Genomic DNA, 18,238 nt, shown 5'->3' with positions numbered 1-18,238 from the left:
TTCAGATACTCTGCCCATTTTTAAATCATTTTGTTGTTGCTATTATTGAGTTGTATGAATTCTTCATATATTAACCCCTTGTCAGATACATGCTTTGTAAATATTTTCTCCTATCCCATAGGATACCTTTTCATTTTGTTTATTGTTTTTTTTTTTTCCTGTGCAGAAGCTTTTAAATGTAGTGGATCTAGGAGACTGTGTAGAAGCTTTTTAGTTTGATGTTGCCCCACTTGTTAATTTTTGCTCCAGTTGCCTGTGCTTCAGTGTCATATATAAAAGATCGTGGCCAAGACCAAGGTCAGGGAGCTTTTTCCCTGTTTTCTTTTAGGAATTTGACAGCTTCAAATCTTATGGTTAAGTCTTTAATCCATTTGAGTTAATTTTTGTGTGTAGTGTAAGATAGGGCTCCAATTTCATTTTTCTGCATGTGGTTATCCTGTTTTCCTAACACTGTTGAAAAGACTATCCTTTCTACATTGAGTATCCTTGGCTCCCTTGTCAAATATTAGTTGACTGTATATGTGGGGTTTTTTACTTGGGTTCTCTATTCTGTTCACTTAGTCTGTGTGTCTATTTTATGCCACTGCCATACTGTTTTGATTAATATGGCTTTGTAGTTTAGTTAAATCAGGAAGTGTCATGCCTCCAGCTTTGTTGTTCTTTCTCAAGACTGCTTTGGCTATTCAGGGTCTTTTGTGGTGCCGCACAAATTTTAGGATTGTTTTTTCTACTCCTGTGAAAAATGCCATTGGAATTTTAGTGTAGGGATTGATCTCACTGATTTCCATATGGTAAGTTAAATCTCTTTCTGTGGTTATTTAGTATAATCATTAGAAATATAATTTGCTTACAAAAATAAATTTAAAAATTTCATATTTTGGTATAGTTGACTTGGAATTGTTATTATAGGATTTTTTTGGTGCGGTTGAGGGTAGGCATTTGACAGGTCTTTACCATCTTGGTGAAAGTAGCTTTCTTGAGAGCTTGTTTTTGTCCCTAAGCCTGAGTATGGTCTTTGCTTAGAAATACTGGTCAATTCAATGAAGAGTTTATTTGTATAAATACAGTTGTACAATGTAGGGGTAAGAGTGCTGACCCCCTATGCTGTTGAAAAATCCATGTATAACTTTGGACTCGCCCAAAACTTAGCTATGAATAGCCTCCTGTTTACTGGAAGCCTACGGATAAAATAAATGGTGGAGTAATACATATTTTTATGTTATATATATTATATATTCTTACAGTAAAGTAAGCTAGAAAGAAGAAAATGTTAAGAAAATCATAAGGAAGAGAAAATACATTTCCAGTACTATACTGTAATTATTGAAAACATCCTCATATAAGTGGACCTGCACAGGACAAACCCGTGTTGTTTAGGGTCAAGTGTATTTAGGATTCCTTTGCTCTTTTCATTAAGTACTCTTATAAATAGAAAAATCACAGAAGAAAACTAGGGTATTTTCCAGGATGTCACAAAACTTTTCTGATAATTGTTCAAGCAAGAGAGTTTTTTTTTTATTACTGCCCTTTGTGCCTTTTAGGTTGATTGGAAGGGAGAAAAGGATGACTGACTCAGAGCCTCTAGTAGAGATACTTTAAGAAACACTCTTGGTATCCTAAGTACTCTCGGTGGCTAATGAATGAACGGAGAGTTCACTGGGAACTCTCAGGAGCTCAGGAGCAGGGCTGTGAGAAAGGTTTTGATGGATTTAGTTGTAAACATGTTCAGTGTTTTGAGGCTTGTCTGGGTAATTTAAAACGTTTGGTGAAGCCAGGAAGTAAGCAAGGAATCAGAAGTACGCTTCTGTTACGGGACAGGTGTGCAGGAAAGAAGTAAGGGTCTGCGATATAGTCATTGTGTAAAGGGGATAGTTAACTTGAGAACAGAGGAGGAGGAAAGAGGGTGCAAGAGAAAGTTCAGGGGTCTGAGAATATCACATATAAGAAATTACACAGTTTCTTCTTGTCTTTTTCTAACTCAGAACTTTTTAGAAAAATCGACTGAAAGAGAAACTCGCCAGGAATATGCTCTGGCTATGATTCAATGCAAAGTTCTGAAACAGTTGGAGAACTTGGAACAGCAGAAGTACGATGATGAAGATATCAGTGAAGATATAAAATTTCTTCTGGAAAAACTTGGTGAGAGTGTCCAAGATCTTAGGTATGTAATTTTTTAAAATTCTCACAGGCTGGATGATATATTGGGCCTTGTTTGACTTTCCTAGTCTTTTAAGAAAGTCTAAATTTGTTACTTAACCATAAACTCAAAAGATTTCACTAAAACATTATGTCTTCTGTTAAGAATTAGGGGATATGGGGAAAAAAAACCCACGACAGAACTGGCTCATCATTATGGCAACAGTTGGTTATAGCTGTGTGTTATCTCTTCTCTTTTGGGGAGATTCCCACCATTCTCTTACCCGAAATCTGACTGGTTGTACTCCCACAGGATGTTGGTGTCATCCTAGAACCCCTTAAGAATCTCTCTCTAATTTAGAATCTTTTTAAGCAGTACTGGTTGTTAATTTGTGGAGGAGGTTTGGCCATAGATGGAAAGAGTATTTTTATCCTGCTTTTGTGAAGTTCCTATTGGTATAATTTATTTTTTATTTTTTAGAGAGAGACAAGGCACACAATGGGGGTGTGTGTGTGTCGGGGGGTGGGTGGGTGGGAGGGGCAGATGGAGAGGGAGAGAAAGAACCTCAAGCAGGCTCCGTGCTCAGTGCAAGCCCAGTGTGGCGCTTGATCTCATGACCCTGAGATCGTGACCTGAGCGGAAATCAAGAGTTGGACGCCTAACCAACTGAGCCACCCAGGTGCTCCTATTTATTTTTTATATTAAAAATGATGCAAATGATGTACGATGCAGTAAGAAAAAAAAGAAACCTTACATAGTTCAGAAGGGACTTCATGCCTCTTCCATATAGTTGTCCCCAACCTCATTTCCTGTGTTTGCTTCCAAAAAAACCTAGCGCTGCTCCTCCAGCATGTGTGTGTGCATGCACCCACACATCAACACACACACAAATGGGGTTCTATGTATTCTCTGGACCTTGTTCTATTTCATAATATATTGGTGGTCTTTCCCATAAACCCATGTATTCTTAGATTTTAAACTATTGATACATCTTTAGAGGAGAATTACTATCTAGAAGTAGGTCTTTCTGTGTAGGTAGTTTGGGTTTGGGAGCCAGGCTGAGCCCAGTTTGAGTTGTTTGGCTACTTTCTCCACATGTGGCCGTGACAAGCTTCTTGATTTTTTAAAGTCTCAGTTTTCCTTTTAATAAAATAGCAATAAAAATTCTAGCCTTGTAGGATTTGTTGTGAGTTTTCAAGTGTCCAGCAAATGCCTTCAGTGTAGTATGTGTTTCAGAAATGTAAATTTACCAGATTATTCAATGCAGCTCATAATCCCAAGGCCCAAATGCTTTTATGGAGAGAGATGTATCACTCACATCAGTGGTTTGTAATGGAGTTTTGTGGAGGGAGGCAAATGATTTTTGTCTTTCTATAATTTTAAATATGAATAGTTGATTGTAATAAAGTAGTCCGGCCAGCAGTAGACTTGCAGTTTTTCTGTTTTATAAGTTCATTTTAAAAAAATTATTATCAGTTTTCCTGTAATAATGATTTAAGATCTCTTTTAAAAATAAATAAGATTAGTGATACTTAGCTTTCTAAATTATTTAATCCATGTTAGGCGATTATTATTACTTACTGATTTTTCATGTTGAATTTGGTAATTTGAAAAATACTGCTATTTACATTAAAGCTAATAGGGTGATGGGAGCAGGTGAAAGAGCTTTGTCTCTGTTTTTGCTGTTATAGGTTTAGGATATTAATGTTAAATGATATTTAGCTTACTTCTTACACAGACTGGCCTTCCATTAAAGTAAATTACTACTTTATTCAGCAGGACACTCTGTTCAACTTAACCAGCAAAATCCTGGTTATTCTGAATTACTAATCAGTATTGAAATGGCTAATTCTTTTTTAAGTTTTCACTTGAAAGGATGTCCAAGCATGTCCTGTCACTGTATTTGTCCATTGGATAACAACATTAAACATTTTTTATATTATGAAACTTTGAATAATTGTTACTTGATACATTGTGAATGATTTTTGAATTAAATTGCATTGCTGTTTGCTAAATGCACAGAGGTGTTTTTGTTTTTAATTAGTCTGTAATGTGTTAATTTAGTGAATTACCTCTGCAGTATATGTAATCACATTATGCAATATTATATCCATATGTGTATTTTTATTTGCCTAATGTATAGTGGTTTATAATATGGCATTTAATGCTATTTTATTTTTTATTTAGGTAACATACTTTTATATAAATTTACATTAATATATCTAGCGGGCTGGCAAATACAGTATTTTAAGTGGCATGGTGGAAACTTCTAGATTATCAGATATTTTGCTGGTATACATTTATTTACTAGGATAAAGATTTGAAAGCAAGTACTCCTTTTAATATCTCATGGTGAGCATTCAAATTGACAGGAGTATTGGACATTAGGACCTTGAATAAATTTCACATGATTTATTAAAAAAAAAAGATTATTTAAGCTGTTTAAACTTTGTTTAGTGGTAGTTTGTTAATGTACAAAGGTTTGTCAGTCTTTGCAGTTAAATTATCAGTGAAGATTTTGTTTTTTATTCTACTGAGGTATAATTGACAAGGTAAAAATGTTTTATATTGCTTAATTTTTGAGTAACTCTTAAATTCTCCTAAACTTTGAACTCTTTAAAAATTTTTATAGCTCATTTGATGAATACAGTTCAGAACTTAAATCTGGAAGATTGGAGTGGAGTCCTGTGCACAAATCTGAGAAATTTTGGAGAGAAAATGCTGTGAGGTTAAATGAGAAGAATTATGAGCTCTTAAAGTAAGTTTTAAATTCTAGTTTACATTACTAATACCTGTTCCACATCCTTGCCAACATGTTTTTGTTACTCTTTAAAAAATTTTAGCCATTTCATGATTTTAATTTGTACTTTCTTGCTTCCTTATGCGGTTGGATACCTTGTCATATTCTTATTGGTTATTTGGATATCTGTTTTTCCAGAATCGCCTGTTCAAGCATTTAAAAAAATTTGTTAGGGGCAGCTGGGTGGCTCAGTGGGTTAAGTGTCTGCCTTGGGCTCAGGGCATGATCCAAGCATCCTGGGATCCAGCTGCATCCGCGTCTGGCTCCCTGCTGAGTGGGGAGCCTGCTTCTCCCTCTCCCATTTGTTCTTTCTCTCTCTCTCTCTCTCTCTCTCTCAAACAAATAAAGTCTTAAATTTTTTTTAAAAAAAGATTTATTTATTTCTTTGAAAGAGAGAGTGAGAGAGAGAGTGCTCCTACGGGGGGCGGGGGGGCTGAGAAGAGCAGAGGGGGAGGGAGAGTGAGGGGAAAGAATCTTAAGCCCACTCCACACTGAGCTTGGAGCCTGATGCAGGGCTCAATCTCAACACCCTGAGATCATGACCTGAGTCAAAACCAAGAGTCAGACACTTAACCAACCGACTGAGCCAGCCAGGCACCCCTAAGGCCTTTCAAAATAAGCATTCTCTCCCCTGGAATGAAAGAAAAACTTGAAAAAAAAAAAAAGAAAAAAATTCTTTTACTGTCATTTTAACAAGGTATCAGAAGGAGGAGAAGAGGTATATATACACCTGTACAGTGAGCAGTTTTAAGCAGACCTATCTCTGTTGTTTATACTTACTTTCCATGTATTACCAAAAAGGATACATTATGTTTATTTAAACATTTGGCAAACCAAAGTGAGTGGTTGATAGATGTTGGCTGGACTGATGGAGAATATATAGGGGGAAAAGTGGATTATCTTTTCAGCATTGTTGTGCTACTTTGAGTTTTTAACAACAACAAAATGAGCTTGAATAATGCCTTTTAAATCTAGTTTTTGGAAAACTTGAATATAACAGGGGAGCTTTTTTTTTTTTTAACAAATTATTACTAAAGCATTACATGTATTTTTATTATGATACACTTAAAGAGCCTTTTGAAGTGCATGTTCTGTTTTCTGTCATTAGGTTTTAAATTTTATGGTTCCTTCAAATTGTTCTTTACCTTCTTATGAGCTTTTGTGATTTTTTTAAATAACCAGAAGCAATGACATGTAGCACTTCAGTTTTAGAGAAATTTGTAGTCATTGTTTGTTCTTAGTTTCCATTCTTTTTTTAAGATTTTGTTTATTTATTTTACAGAAAGAAAGAGTGAGTGCATGTATGTGAGCAAGGTGCGGGGAGGAGCACAAGAAGAGGGACAAGCAGACTCCATGTTGAGTGTGGAGCCTGATGTGGGGCTCGATCTCATGACCGTCGTATCATGACCTGAGCTGAAATCAGGCACCCCCTTAGTTTCCATTCTTATAAGTTACCTGTATGGGGATGATTGGCAAGAAGGGGCATGCTAGTACTGCCCTTCAAACTAGCTGATAAAATAGATAGAGAAGAAATCTTTATTCTGTTATTAAAAAAACAGTGAATACTAGCCTTCTTTTTATCTGAGGAGAACTGTACTTACATCAGACTCTGACCTGTTTTTCCAGGTAATTCCAAACTTAGCAAGTATACAATGTAAGTTCATTTTTCCTTTATCAACTTTAGTCTGATAGTATACAGAAAGTACTTTGCAATCTTGTATGTTATAATTTTGAAATAAGTATGTATTTTTTTTTTCTCATTTAACTTTTGTTTTAATGGGTCTCAAAATTCTGTGACAGATTTTTGGTCAAGTTGTTTCCATTAAAAAGTACTGATTTTAAAAACTAATAACTTAAAACTAACACACACACACACACACACACACACACACACACACACACCCCCCCCCCCCCAAATGGTCCACAAAACATTCTCCTTCCTTCTGAAGGTTTTATGATGTATTGTTATAATTAACCAGTCTTTTACTATTAAACTTAAGTGGCCAGTTGACACAAACAGTTCTGAGTAGTTTGAATAAGGAAATATTCTGAAATATAAGAAACCCCATGCAGATGATAATTCAGAGAAAAGCAAAAGCTGAGGGAGCAAACAAGTTTTTAAAACAGAGGAGGAACATTGTGAAAGAGAACAAGAGCAAAGTAGTGGAGTGATCAGTCAGAATAATAATATAAATTCTATTTTGGATTTGAATAGACACTTTCCAAGATTATATTTCTAGCAAATGTCAGAGTCAGATTTCACATTTGGTCTAACTCCAAAGCTGTGATGTGTTGCTGTCTTGATCTCATTGGAGTGTCTGGCGGAATCTCAGCTTGTGGTTAATGTGGTGATAGAGATTTGGCTTTTGATTGATGAATCTATTGTTGACTTAACAACTATATTCAAAGATGAGTTGGAGGGAGCTCTTCTTTGCTTACCACAGAATCTCTTGTTTTGAACCTATTCTTTTGAAAATTTTCATTGATGACTTGAATATAGAAATGGAAAGCATGCTCAATTTACAGATAATAATACAAAAATATTTTCATTGTTGATGAACATATTCAGTAGGCTAAATGGCCCTAAGGGATAGCCATTAAAATCATTTCTGTATTTTCTAGATTTGATTAGAAACTCTCTGTAATTCCTTCACCATTTTTTTGAGTCTAAGCCTATATTTTTCAGATGTTAATGGAGATCTTGTTAAAATGCATATTCTAGCTCAGGTCCAGGGTTGGGTCTGTGATTCAGCATTTCTAAGCTGATACCAATGCTGCAGGTTTGCAGAGCATATTTTGAGTATCAAGGGTCTCAGCCATATGGAGAATGGCTCAGGTCATTGAATGTGGTTTAAAGCAGGCATTGGCAAACTTTTTCTGTAAAGGCCCAGAAAGTAAACAGTGGAGGCTTTGTGAGCCATTCGGTCTCTGTCACAGTTACTGAACTTGGTACTGTAGTGCTAAGGCAACTGTAGACAGTGTGTAAACTAATGAGTGTGATTGTGTTCCAATAAAACTTTATGTACAAAAACAGGAAGTTGCTGGGTTTGGACTTCAGCTATAATTTGCTGGCTTCTGGTTTCAGGTATTCAGAACAAATATTCTGTTATGCTTTTAAGGAAACTTATGTCAATATTTTCTTATTTCCTAAAATGATATCGTAATAAAATTTCAAAATAATAAAAATAACATCAAAGTACTTTAATCTTTTGAAATTATTAAAATGTTTCAGTTGAATTAAACATAATTTTAGAATACTTTGCAAGTTGGCTTTTTAAAAAGAGCAAGTTTGAAATAAAAAAAAAATGTATGGGAGATTGAATATATGTCTTGCTTTTTCTTTGTGGATTTTCATGTGCTTGAGTTGAATGAATTGCCATCATGGTGCAGTTGTGCTTAGCGTGGACTAGAGTCAACAGGTATTGATTCAAATCTGTTTCAATATTTGTTGTGTCTGTAGGCAGATGATGTAACTTCTCTGGGTCTCATTTCCTCATTTATGGGTTCTTGTTGTGAGGTATGTATTTACACCAAGTTTGGAACCTTTATGTGTATACTAAATCCTCATCTTTTCAATTATTTGCAAGTGCAGGTATCTCAGTTAGTCTGGAAGATAAAAGGCATGTAATTACTTCCTAATGAAATAAATTCCCTGATTAACAGTTAGGTTTTTTATCAGTGTTTCCTGTTGTTTATATAGAGTTAGATATTTGACATGCTGAGATGATGATAGAAAAAGGTAGGCAGAGAAATGTTGAACCACACTCTTAGGAGATGTTACCAAATAAATGGGCTACAGAAACTAAAGTACACAAGCTTCATAGACTTGCACAGATTTTGAACAAAGTAGAGTTTTATTTATTTTTAGTATTTTAAGTATTTAAGTATTTGTTTTAATGCAAATGATATGAGCAAAGATCATTGTGATTCAAGTTGTTTTCCAGTATAGATCTTAAGAAATAAGATTTGTATTTTGTAATTGAATAGTTTGTATGCAAATAGATAATTAAATGGTTTCAAAAATTTTTTTATGTTAAATATTTTAAATTTAAATTTTAAACTTTAAATTTGCAATTCTGTAGTTTGGCTGTTGTGGACATTGGGGTACAGGTGCCCCTTTGGATCAATACATTTGTATCTTTGGGGTAAATACCTAGTAGTGCAATTGCTGGGTCATAGGGTAGCTCTATTTTTAACTTCTTGAGGAACCTCCATACTGTTTTCCAGAGTGGCTGTGCCAGCTCGCATTCCCAGTTCCCTCCACATCCTCGACAACACTTGTTTCCTGACTTGTCAATTTTAGCCATTCTGACTGAGTGAGGTGGTATCTCATTGTGGTTTTGATTTGTATTTCCCTGATGCCAAGTGATATCCATCCACAGATGAATGGATAAAGAAGATGTCATGTATGTATACACACACACACACACACAATGGAATATTACTCAGCCATCAGAAAGGATGAATACTTAACCATTTACATCGATGTGGATGGAGCTGGAGGGTATTATGCTGAACAAAATAAGTCAATGAGAGAAAGAATGGTTTCTTTCACTCATATGGTTTCACTCACACATGGAATATAAGAAACATCACAGAGGATCATAGGGGAAGGGAGGGAAAACTGAATGGGAAGTCATCAGAGAGGGAGACAAACCATGAGAGACTCTTAACTATAGGAAACAAACTGAGGGTTGCTGGAGGGGAGGGGAGATGGGGTAATTGGGTGATGGGCATTAAGGAGGGCATGTGATGTGATGAGCACTGGGTGTTATGTGCAACTGATGAATTATTGAACACTACATGCGAAACTAATGATGTACTTTATGTTGGCTAATTGAATTTAAATAAACAAATAAATAAAATTAGCAATTCTAAGGGATAGTAACCTCTTGAGCATCTTAGTAAAATTAAGTAACTTTAAAAAAAATATGTGTGCTGAATTTTTGAATTCTAAGTTATATCGAATAGCCTGGGCCAAGCATTCAAGTACTCTTGAAGGCATACAGAAGTAAAGTGAAAAGGTTTCTTCACTGCTGTTCTCTCTCAAAGTCTTCCTGAGTGGTAACCAGAGTTAGGTGATATACTCTCCAGTGTTCTTTCATTCCTAGACATACCCGTACCTACATCTATATAGAGTTATTTATACATGTCCCATCTAAATATGTTAGTCTGTGACTTGTCTTTTTCACTTACTATGGCTTGGGGTCTGTTAAAATGACTTAGTTTTATTATTTTTTAAAATCTGAATTCTATTTTTTTTTTTTTGTATTGGGCCACTTTGTTTCACTGGGCCTCTGGTGTTACCTGTCTGTAAAATAGGAAGAACCAATAATCCTAGTTGTAGGGGTTCGATAAAATGGTGAATGTGATACTGCTTTGTACATGATGTAGTTGGTGTTATAGAGGACAAAGCAGGTGCCACCAGCATGGAAGAAGAAATGGAGGGAAAAGCCTAACTCTTGCACGTGGCCTCCACCCTCTAACCTTTTCTCTTAGTCATTTTTTTAAGCTAATGTACATAGATATTTTTGTGGAAATCTGAAGATATTTCTGTAGGTTAGATTCTTAGAAGTAGAATTGCTGGATCAAAGGGTCTGTGCATTTTAAATTCCATTAGGAGCTGTCACATTGTTTTTCCCAATTGGCGACATCACCATTTTATACTTAAATTGTGTATTCATTTTTTCCAGCAAGTGTTTATTGAGCATCGGTTGTATGGTCAGTACTGTTCTAGGTGTTGCAGACACAATGGCAAATAAAATTAAGTTCTTATTATCATTAAGCTTACATTGTATTTGGGAGAGACAGACTAAACAGTCAAGAAACTACATAATACTGTGGCTGGTGGTGATGAGTCATGTGAAGAAAAATGAATCAGGAAATGGGCATAGAAAATGATGAGGGGGGAGGGTATTATCTTGGGATCAGAGGCTCTTAAGCAAGAGGTGATATTTGAGCTGAGAACTGAAAAGATATTCTCTCAGTATTCTACTGGTTCAATTAGATAATTCTGTAAGGTTTTCATATATCTGTGTCTAAGTGAGTGGCTATTGCTGGCATATTAGAAAGCAGTTTTTTTTTAGTATGTTAGTCTTCTGCCTGGCCATTAAAATAATTACTCATTCTGATTGGTTATCCCAGTTATGTTCTGTTTGTGGAATGAGTTGAGTTTTCTTTCTGTTTCTGTGCTCTTGAGCAGTTTAAATAACACAGGAATGATCTGTTCCTTGAGTGATCTCCCCTCACACTCATGCTGAAGGCACTCTCTCCCAGGGGATTGGATTCTAGGTATTGCAGTCTCCCCTTTTCCTTCACTCCTGAGGACACATGCGTCACTGGGTGAGATGAGCCCTCTCCCTGGAGGTCCTTGAGGAGGCAGAAATCTGTGGTCAAGGCTCCAGCTCCCAGCTGAGGGGAGCCTTCTCTGTGTCTGGTTGGCTCCTGTTCTCAGAAGCACCATCCAACTCCTGCAGTAGTTTCACTTGGCCTGTGTGGTTGCCGTGGAGAAAGGACAGCAGGGAGGCAGGATTGTGAATTTGGGCACCCATCTTCTCAGAAACAGATCTATAAAGAACTTCTCAAACTCAACACCCAAAAAACAAATAATCAAGTCAAAAAATGGGCAGAAGACATGAACAGACACTTCTTCAAAGAAGACATACAAATGGCTAACAGACATATGAAAAAATGTTCATCATCATTACCCATCAGGGAAATCCAAATCGAAACCACACTGAGATACCACCTTCCACCAGTTAGAATGGCCAAAATTGACAAGGCAAGAAGCAACAAATGTTGGATAGGTTGTGGAGAAAGGGGAATCCTTTTACACTGTTGGTGGGAATGTACGTTGGTACAGCCACTTTGGAAAAGTGTGGAGGTTCCTCAAAAAATTAAAAATAGAGCTACCCCATGACCCAGCAATTGCACTACTAGGTATTTACCCCAAAGACACAGATGTAGTGAAAAGAAAGGCCATATGCACCCCAATGTTCATAGCTGCAATGTCCGCAATAGCCAAACTGTGGAAAGAGCCAAGATGCCCTTCGACAGATGAATGGATAAAGAAGATTTGGTCCATATATACAATGGAATATTACTCAGCCATCAGAAAGGATGAATACCCAACTTTTACATCAACATGGATGGAACTGGAGGAGATTATGCGAAGTGAAATAAGTTAAGCAGAAAAAGTCAATTATCATATGGTTTCACTTATTTGCAGAACATAAGGAATAGCATGGAGGACATTAGGAGAAGGAAGGGAAAAATGAAGGGGGGGGAGTCAGAGGGAGAGATGAACCATGAGAGACTATGGACTCTGAGAAACAAACAGGGTTTTAGAGGGGAGGGGGGTGGGGGGATGGGTTAGCCGGTGATGGATATTAAGGAGGGCACATACTGCATGGAGCACTGGGTGTTATACGGACACAATGAATCGTGGATCACTACATCAAAAACTAATGATGTATGGTGACTAACATAACATAATAAAATAAAAAAAAAAGAAAAGAAACATTCACTTGCTGTTTTGCATTGTTTTACTTGTGAAGTTCAGGTTCAAGTTCTTCCTGAGACTTGGAGTGGCGGGGGGGAGAGGGGGTGGGGAATGTGTGTGCTCAGGGCTCATGGTCCATATTGATCACAGCTTAAAGTAACTTCTTTTTAATACTGACAAAAGGCTTACAAATGATTAATCTTCAAAATATAATTCGCAAGGATTCATTGGTAATTGTATATTAAAATAACATTAACTCCCACCCTAGCTGTCTTTTTTGAGAGAGCAGGAAAGGGAGTTACTGATATTTTGGGAATTGTTTGTGGTATACATTATGAATCTGAAAATAACCTGGTATATATATGTAAAGATTTGAAAACCGCTAAGTCATATGTAATATATTATGTGTAATAGTAATATCTATAGAAAATATATTTGTAACTGTCTATTTTCAGGAGATACCTGCAAATATGCTGTGCTCTGTTGTGCCCTGTAGAACAACTAGAAATCAGTCTCTCTTTGGATTAAATTTATTTCAGAATTTTGACAAAACTTCTGGAGGTGTCGGATGATCCACAAGTCTTAGCTGTTGCTGCTCATGATGTTGGAGAATATGTGCGGCATTATCCACGAGGCAAACGGTAAGGGAAAAGTAGTTTAGCAGAGGAACTAATGGAGTAAGTGAAATCAAGATGCCCATAATATAGGGAATTATAATAAACCTAATTAAAAATGGGCAGTATAAAAGTATCAGTATAATACTATGGTGTAGTGGCCAGCAGAGACCACATTAGAAATTTCACGTTCAGGATTTTCTTTGGTTTGTATGATTTTAATTCAGTAGCCATTTTGTGAGTGCTGGTTATTTTTTGACTACTAGTAGTTACAGAGATGATGAAACATTATTATTATTATTTTTAATTTTTTAAAAAGATTTTATTGAGAGAGAGAGAGAGAGAGAGAGAGAGAAATCGAGTACAAGCTGGTGGGGGGCAGAGGGAGAGGGAGAAGCAGGCTCCCTGCTTGAGATGATGATCCCTGGAGACCACAACGTGAGCCAAAGGCAGACGCCCAACTGACAGAGCCACCCAGGCGCCCCGTTGTTATTATTTTTTAAAGATTTACTTATTAATTTCAGAGAGAGAGAGAGCAAGTGGACATGTGCGCATGGGGGGAGAAGGGGCAGAGAGAGAGGGATCTTAGATTCACAGTATTAAAGAAAATATAATACCTGTAAAGTAAAGTTATACTAGATGTATAGTAATAGAATTATGTATTTCAGAGTATTGAAAAGAGAGGAATTCCTTGTGGGATGAGACAGATAAGACTTTACAGACATGGTGATGCTAGCCACATAGTTTAAAATCATTTAAATACATTAACAATGAAAAGTTAGGCTTTTTTTGGGAAAAATAAGAAATCAGGGTACCAATATTGTATCAAGAGAGAAAACATTAAATGGTATAAGAGGGCTGTTTTTTGTTATTTGGAAAAGCAGAAATGCATAGTGCCTTGGTGTGAATTGTTGCTATTTCACTTGCTAGTTGGTTTTCTAATCTATAAAATTGGGACAGTAGTCATATTTCTTTCTCATGAGGCTGATGTGAGGATTAAATTAACCTAGTACAATGATCAGAGTAGTGCCAGGAGGTACATAGCAAGTACTCAATAAGTATTAGCTACTTTTATTATTACTAATGTGGATATTTTATATTCATCAAAGTATAAGGAAGACATGACAGTATTTATCTTACTTATCATAAAATAGTGTCAAGTAAGCCCAGAACATCTTAGAATGTGAGCAAAAATTGGCAGAGCCACAGAAGTAATTGGAAACTTTAACATTCCACAATTACTTCATAACTTCCTCTTCTTCTTATAGGGTATAAATATTTAAACATTATAAAACATCATGTCAGTGACTGGATGGAGATGCATCTCTTCAAGCAGTTTATCTTTTCTCTCCAAGTGTCTATGGACTATATTATTTTTGATCTTCACCTTGTTTGTTCTAGATCTGATTTATTTATAGCAACTCAGACTGCTTTTTATTGGTGGACCTTGGTAAACTTCACTTCCAAAATTATGACAGTTTCATCTGAGCAGAATTTGCCAGGGCTGTGGCATATCGCATGGATTACATACTGAGTTGTCAGGGTTGACACTGCTATATGGAGTAGGCTTGGGGTGGGTAAGGGGCAGCCTACCTTTGGTCTCAGAGATGAGAAGAGGTTGTCATTCATGTCCCTTTGGAGAGTTTCTCTTGCACTTCTTTTGGGTGAGAATAATGAGCATGAACATCTCTGAACTCCATATGATGGGTAAATGTGGAAAATGCATCTCTTCTGGAAGGTAAATGAGAGAACATTAGGCAAATGCCATATGGGAAACTACTCAGTTTCCATATTGGTACCTACTTCAGGAAAAACAGAAAATCCTTGAGTGTAGCTCCTGAATCACTCAGTGTTTGAACTGCAGGATGTTTTCATTCTGACCCAGCAAACCTTCGTTACTGGTCTCACATAGAACTTTATTCTGGGTGCACTTCAGAAGCAGATGGCACAGATACAGCAGGTACATAACATAAGTCTGTGTGTTCAAGCTCTCTATTGCATTTTTTAGTTCTGTCATTGTATTCTTCAGCTCCAAGATTTCTGTTTGGTTCTATTTATTTATCTTTCTTGTCATTTTGTTCATGTGTTGTTTTTCTAATTTAGTTCAGTTGTCTCTCTGTGTTCTCTTTCATTTCCTTAAGTTTCTGTAAAGGATCAATTTTGATCCTTTGTTAGGGAAATTTTAGATATATGTTTTTTTGGGATTGGTTCCTGGAGCTTTATTAATTTTCCTTTGGTAGTATTATATTTACCTGATTCTTTGGGGTCTGTGTAACCTTGCATCGACGTCTGTGCCTTTGAAGAAGTAAATACCTTTTCCAGTCTTTAAGGCCATTTTCAGCAGATAATGACCTCTTCTCTGTCGCCTGGGCTAATGGATGACATTACCTCTGGAATTACATTCATGCCAGGTTGGAGTGGGTTATGCACAGTTACGAGTCTGCAGTGGTGTCCATAGTTGGCAGGTTTGTTACTGCGGTCTTAGGTAGGCATGTTTCCTGTCTGGTCTTCAGATGGCCGGGACTGCCTCCAGTACCTTGTTCAGCAGGGTGATGCTGGGACAAGGGTCTGTATCAGGCTCCACAGTTGTGTCCTTAGCTGTCCCCTTACCAGGTGTATGGGTGGGTGTAGCTCCTACCAGGTCCCAGGGAGGACTGCTGCTTGGTCACTGATGGATCCCTGGGTGGGCAGGATAGGCCCTGGGCCATGGCGGAGAGGAGCTGGAACCAAGTTCCAGGGCTGTTTCAGGTATCCCGGCCACAACTGAAGTCTGCATATTTGGAGGCACAGATGGGTATTTGTGCCACAGGTCCCTGGGTGGGTAGAACTGCTCCCTGACTTTGGCTGGAGGAACTGAAGCCGAGTATAGGATCATTTCAAGATCTCCTGAGGCACAGATGTGAATGTCCCCCACCAAATCCCTATGTTGGAGGACTGCTTGTGACTACAGCTTGGGAGGGAATTGAACCAAATATAGGACCCTTTCAGGATCTCTGGGGTGCAGATGGGAGTGTCTCCCACTGGTTTTCTGGGTCAGCAGTACTGCTCATGGACTGGCTGGGAAGGGATGGAGCTGAGTATAGGGCCATTTCTAGCATCTCTGGGAGTATTGTCAGAGTGTCTCCTGCTGGGTCCCTGAAGCTGGTTGGCCTGCTGGCAGGCCTTCTGTGATGGAGCTAGAGCCACACATAGGACCCTTCAGAATGTATAAGGGTGCAACCAGAAGTCTCCTGCTGGGTCTCTTTGCCAGCAAGAATGTGTGAGGACTGGCCAGAATGAGCTGGAGACCAGTTACAGGGCCCTTTCAGAATCTGCAGTTTGACAGCATTTGTCAGGCTTACCTCCTGGGTAAGGGTGGGACTCCCAGACCTCAGCAGAGAGAGGCTGGAGCCTGTTCAAGGGCTATTTCAGGGTCCACACAACTGGGACCGAGGTCTGTGTGCCTATTAGCTGATGGATGGGTAGGTGTGACTCCTCCAAGGTCCCTTGGCTTATTTTGTTGGTGGTAGAACCAAAACCAATGGGATGGTAGCAGAATTCTCAGCGTTCTAGAGCTGTGTCCGGGTCTGTAGCCAGGACCACAGTCAGTGAATCAGCTGCCTGGGTGTGATTCTGCCATCTCAAAATGTCTTTCCTCAGTTGGAGAGTGCACCAGGGTTTCACAGTCCCCTACCTGGATCTCAGAGTTCCCAGGAAGGCACTTTTCCATGGATGGATACTAAATTATTGCTGTTGAAGAGGGGAGATACGTGTGAAGGATGTCTTATTCCGCCATCTTGCAAGCATCACTCCCATAGCCCATCTCTGCAAGTTTTATAGCATTGCTCTTGCCCTTCTTGTCAACTGACCCTTCTAGACCAAAGGTCTGGATACATTTAGTCAATGACTATAAAATAGGTGAAGTTATAGCTGCTGGACTGGGACATACTGATTTTGTAGCAGTGGAAGGGTTACAACTTTAGCACCTACAAAGACAAAAATAGAGACACAAGAGAGGGAGAATATTAATGATCTTTGTTTTTCAATGAATTGTCCCTATAGCTTTCCTCATGAAGGAAAACACGGAGATCTCTCAACTGTTGGACACTTAATGTTTAATTGACTGCTGTCGTCTACCTCCAGAGAGTGCTGCCACAATTTGATGGCCATTCCCTTTAACCTATTGAAAAATCTATTGGAAACAGAAGGGATAACAATAGCTTTTGCACCTCCCAAGCAAAATACCTGTCAATAGGTTTTATGTCTGCCCCACCCTCCATCCTGGAGCTCTCTTAGCCATTCCATGGGGCAGCAAATATCACCTATCTGGTACTATAGACAAATAGGTCATTCTTTCCTAAAACCAGGACTAGACTCAGGGATTTGACCTGAACTGAAACCGCTTAAGGTTCACCATCCATCTGGGAAGCCACAGTGAGGGCACCGTCAACTGGTGTGCCCTACCCCCTGCCCCCCCACCACCACTGATGAAGATTTCATTTGGGTGGCCCAACAGTTGTGAACACTTTCTTTCCAGAGGCCACGAGCATCCTTGGTATTGTACTTCCTGTATGAAGGCCAGGCACGAACTTACTTCCCTCCCCAAACCATAGTAACTTACACATTAGGAGTAGTCGTAAGAAGCCTGTTGAGTGTTTAAGGAAACACTACCAGTAGACCATATTGTCCTCAGGTGAACGTGGAGATCTCTATGAAAGGAACTACCTTTGCTGATTTAGTGGCGTTCCCAAAAAGAAGTGATCAGTGATACTACCTTAACCCTGGAAGACATTCAAGTTAACCTCAACTCACTAGCCAGCATTTGTTATAGATGACAGAATTGCCCTAGACTTCCTTCTTGGGGCAAGGAAGAATCTCCGCATTCTTTATGTATCCATCTGTACTTGGATTAATGCCAAGTGTAAAGGTCACTACACTATGGCATTTTTTCAGCTGGTTAGATCCAGGACCTTGGGGCACATGGATAAGATCATGGTGCTTTATTGCTATGGATTTGATTCCAGCCTGCATCAGCCAGATTAATCACAGTGACCAGTGGAGTGATATATTCATAGATAAACTTGCCAGAAAGCAAAATAATGTAGAAATGAAGGTTTTATTTGTGGGGAGATATCTCTCAGCTTTCTGTCCTTCTTGCACATTGAATGTCCTTTTCAAATAGATGTCTTCCTGGGAGCAAAGGGCAG

The 18,238-nt window shown here is 38.1% G+C and overlaps 1 protein-coding gene across 2 annotated transcripts in view; it reads left to right on the top strand.

Annotated features, from left to right (window-relative positions):
* Positions 1-18,238, top strand: part of ATP6V1H (ATPase H+ transporting V1 subunit H) — a 138,256-nt gene that overhangs the window by 74,359 nt on the left and 45,659 nt on the right. For both annotated transcript variants that reach the window (XM_035011152.1, XM_035011151.1), the window contains exons 10-12: positions 1,983-2,161; positions 4,770-4,895; positions 12,978-13,079. In XM_035011152.1, coding sequence (XP_034867043.1) covers positions 1,983-2,161; positions 4,770-4,895; positions 12,978-13,079 — 407 coding nt within the window. The remainder of the gene's footprint in view (positions 1-1,982; positions 2,162-4,769; positions 4,896-12,977; positions 13,080-18,238) is intronic.

This window comes from Mirounga leonina, unplaced genomic scaffold, assembly GCF_011800145.1.
Source record: "Mirounga leonina isolate KUSES-001 unplaced genomic scaffold, KU_Mleo_1.0 Mir_165, whole genome shotgun sequence".
Lineage (NCBI taxonomy): Eukaryota > Metazoa > Chordata > Mammalia > Carnivora > Phocidae > Mirounga > Mirounga leonina.
The sequence above is the reverse complement of the archived record's forward strand: the minus strand, read 5'-3'. Positions and strand labels throughout refer to the sequence as shown.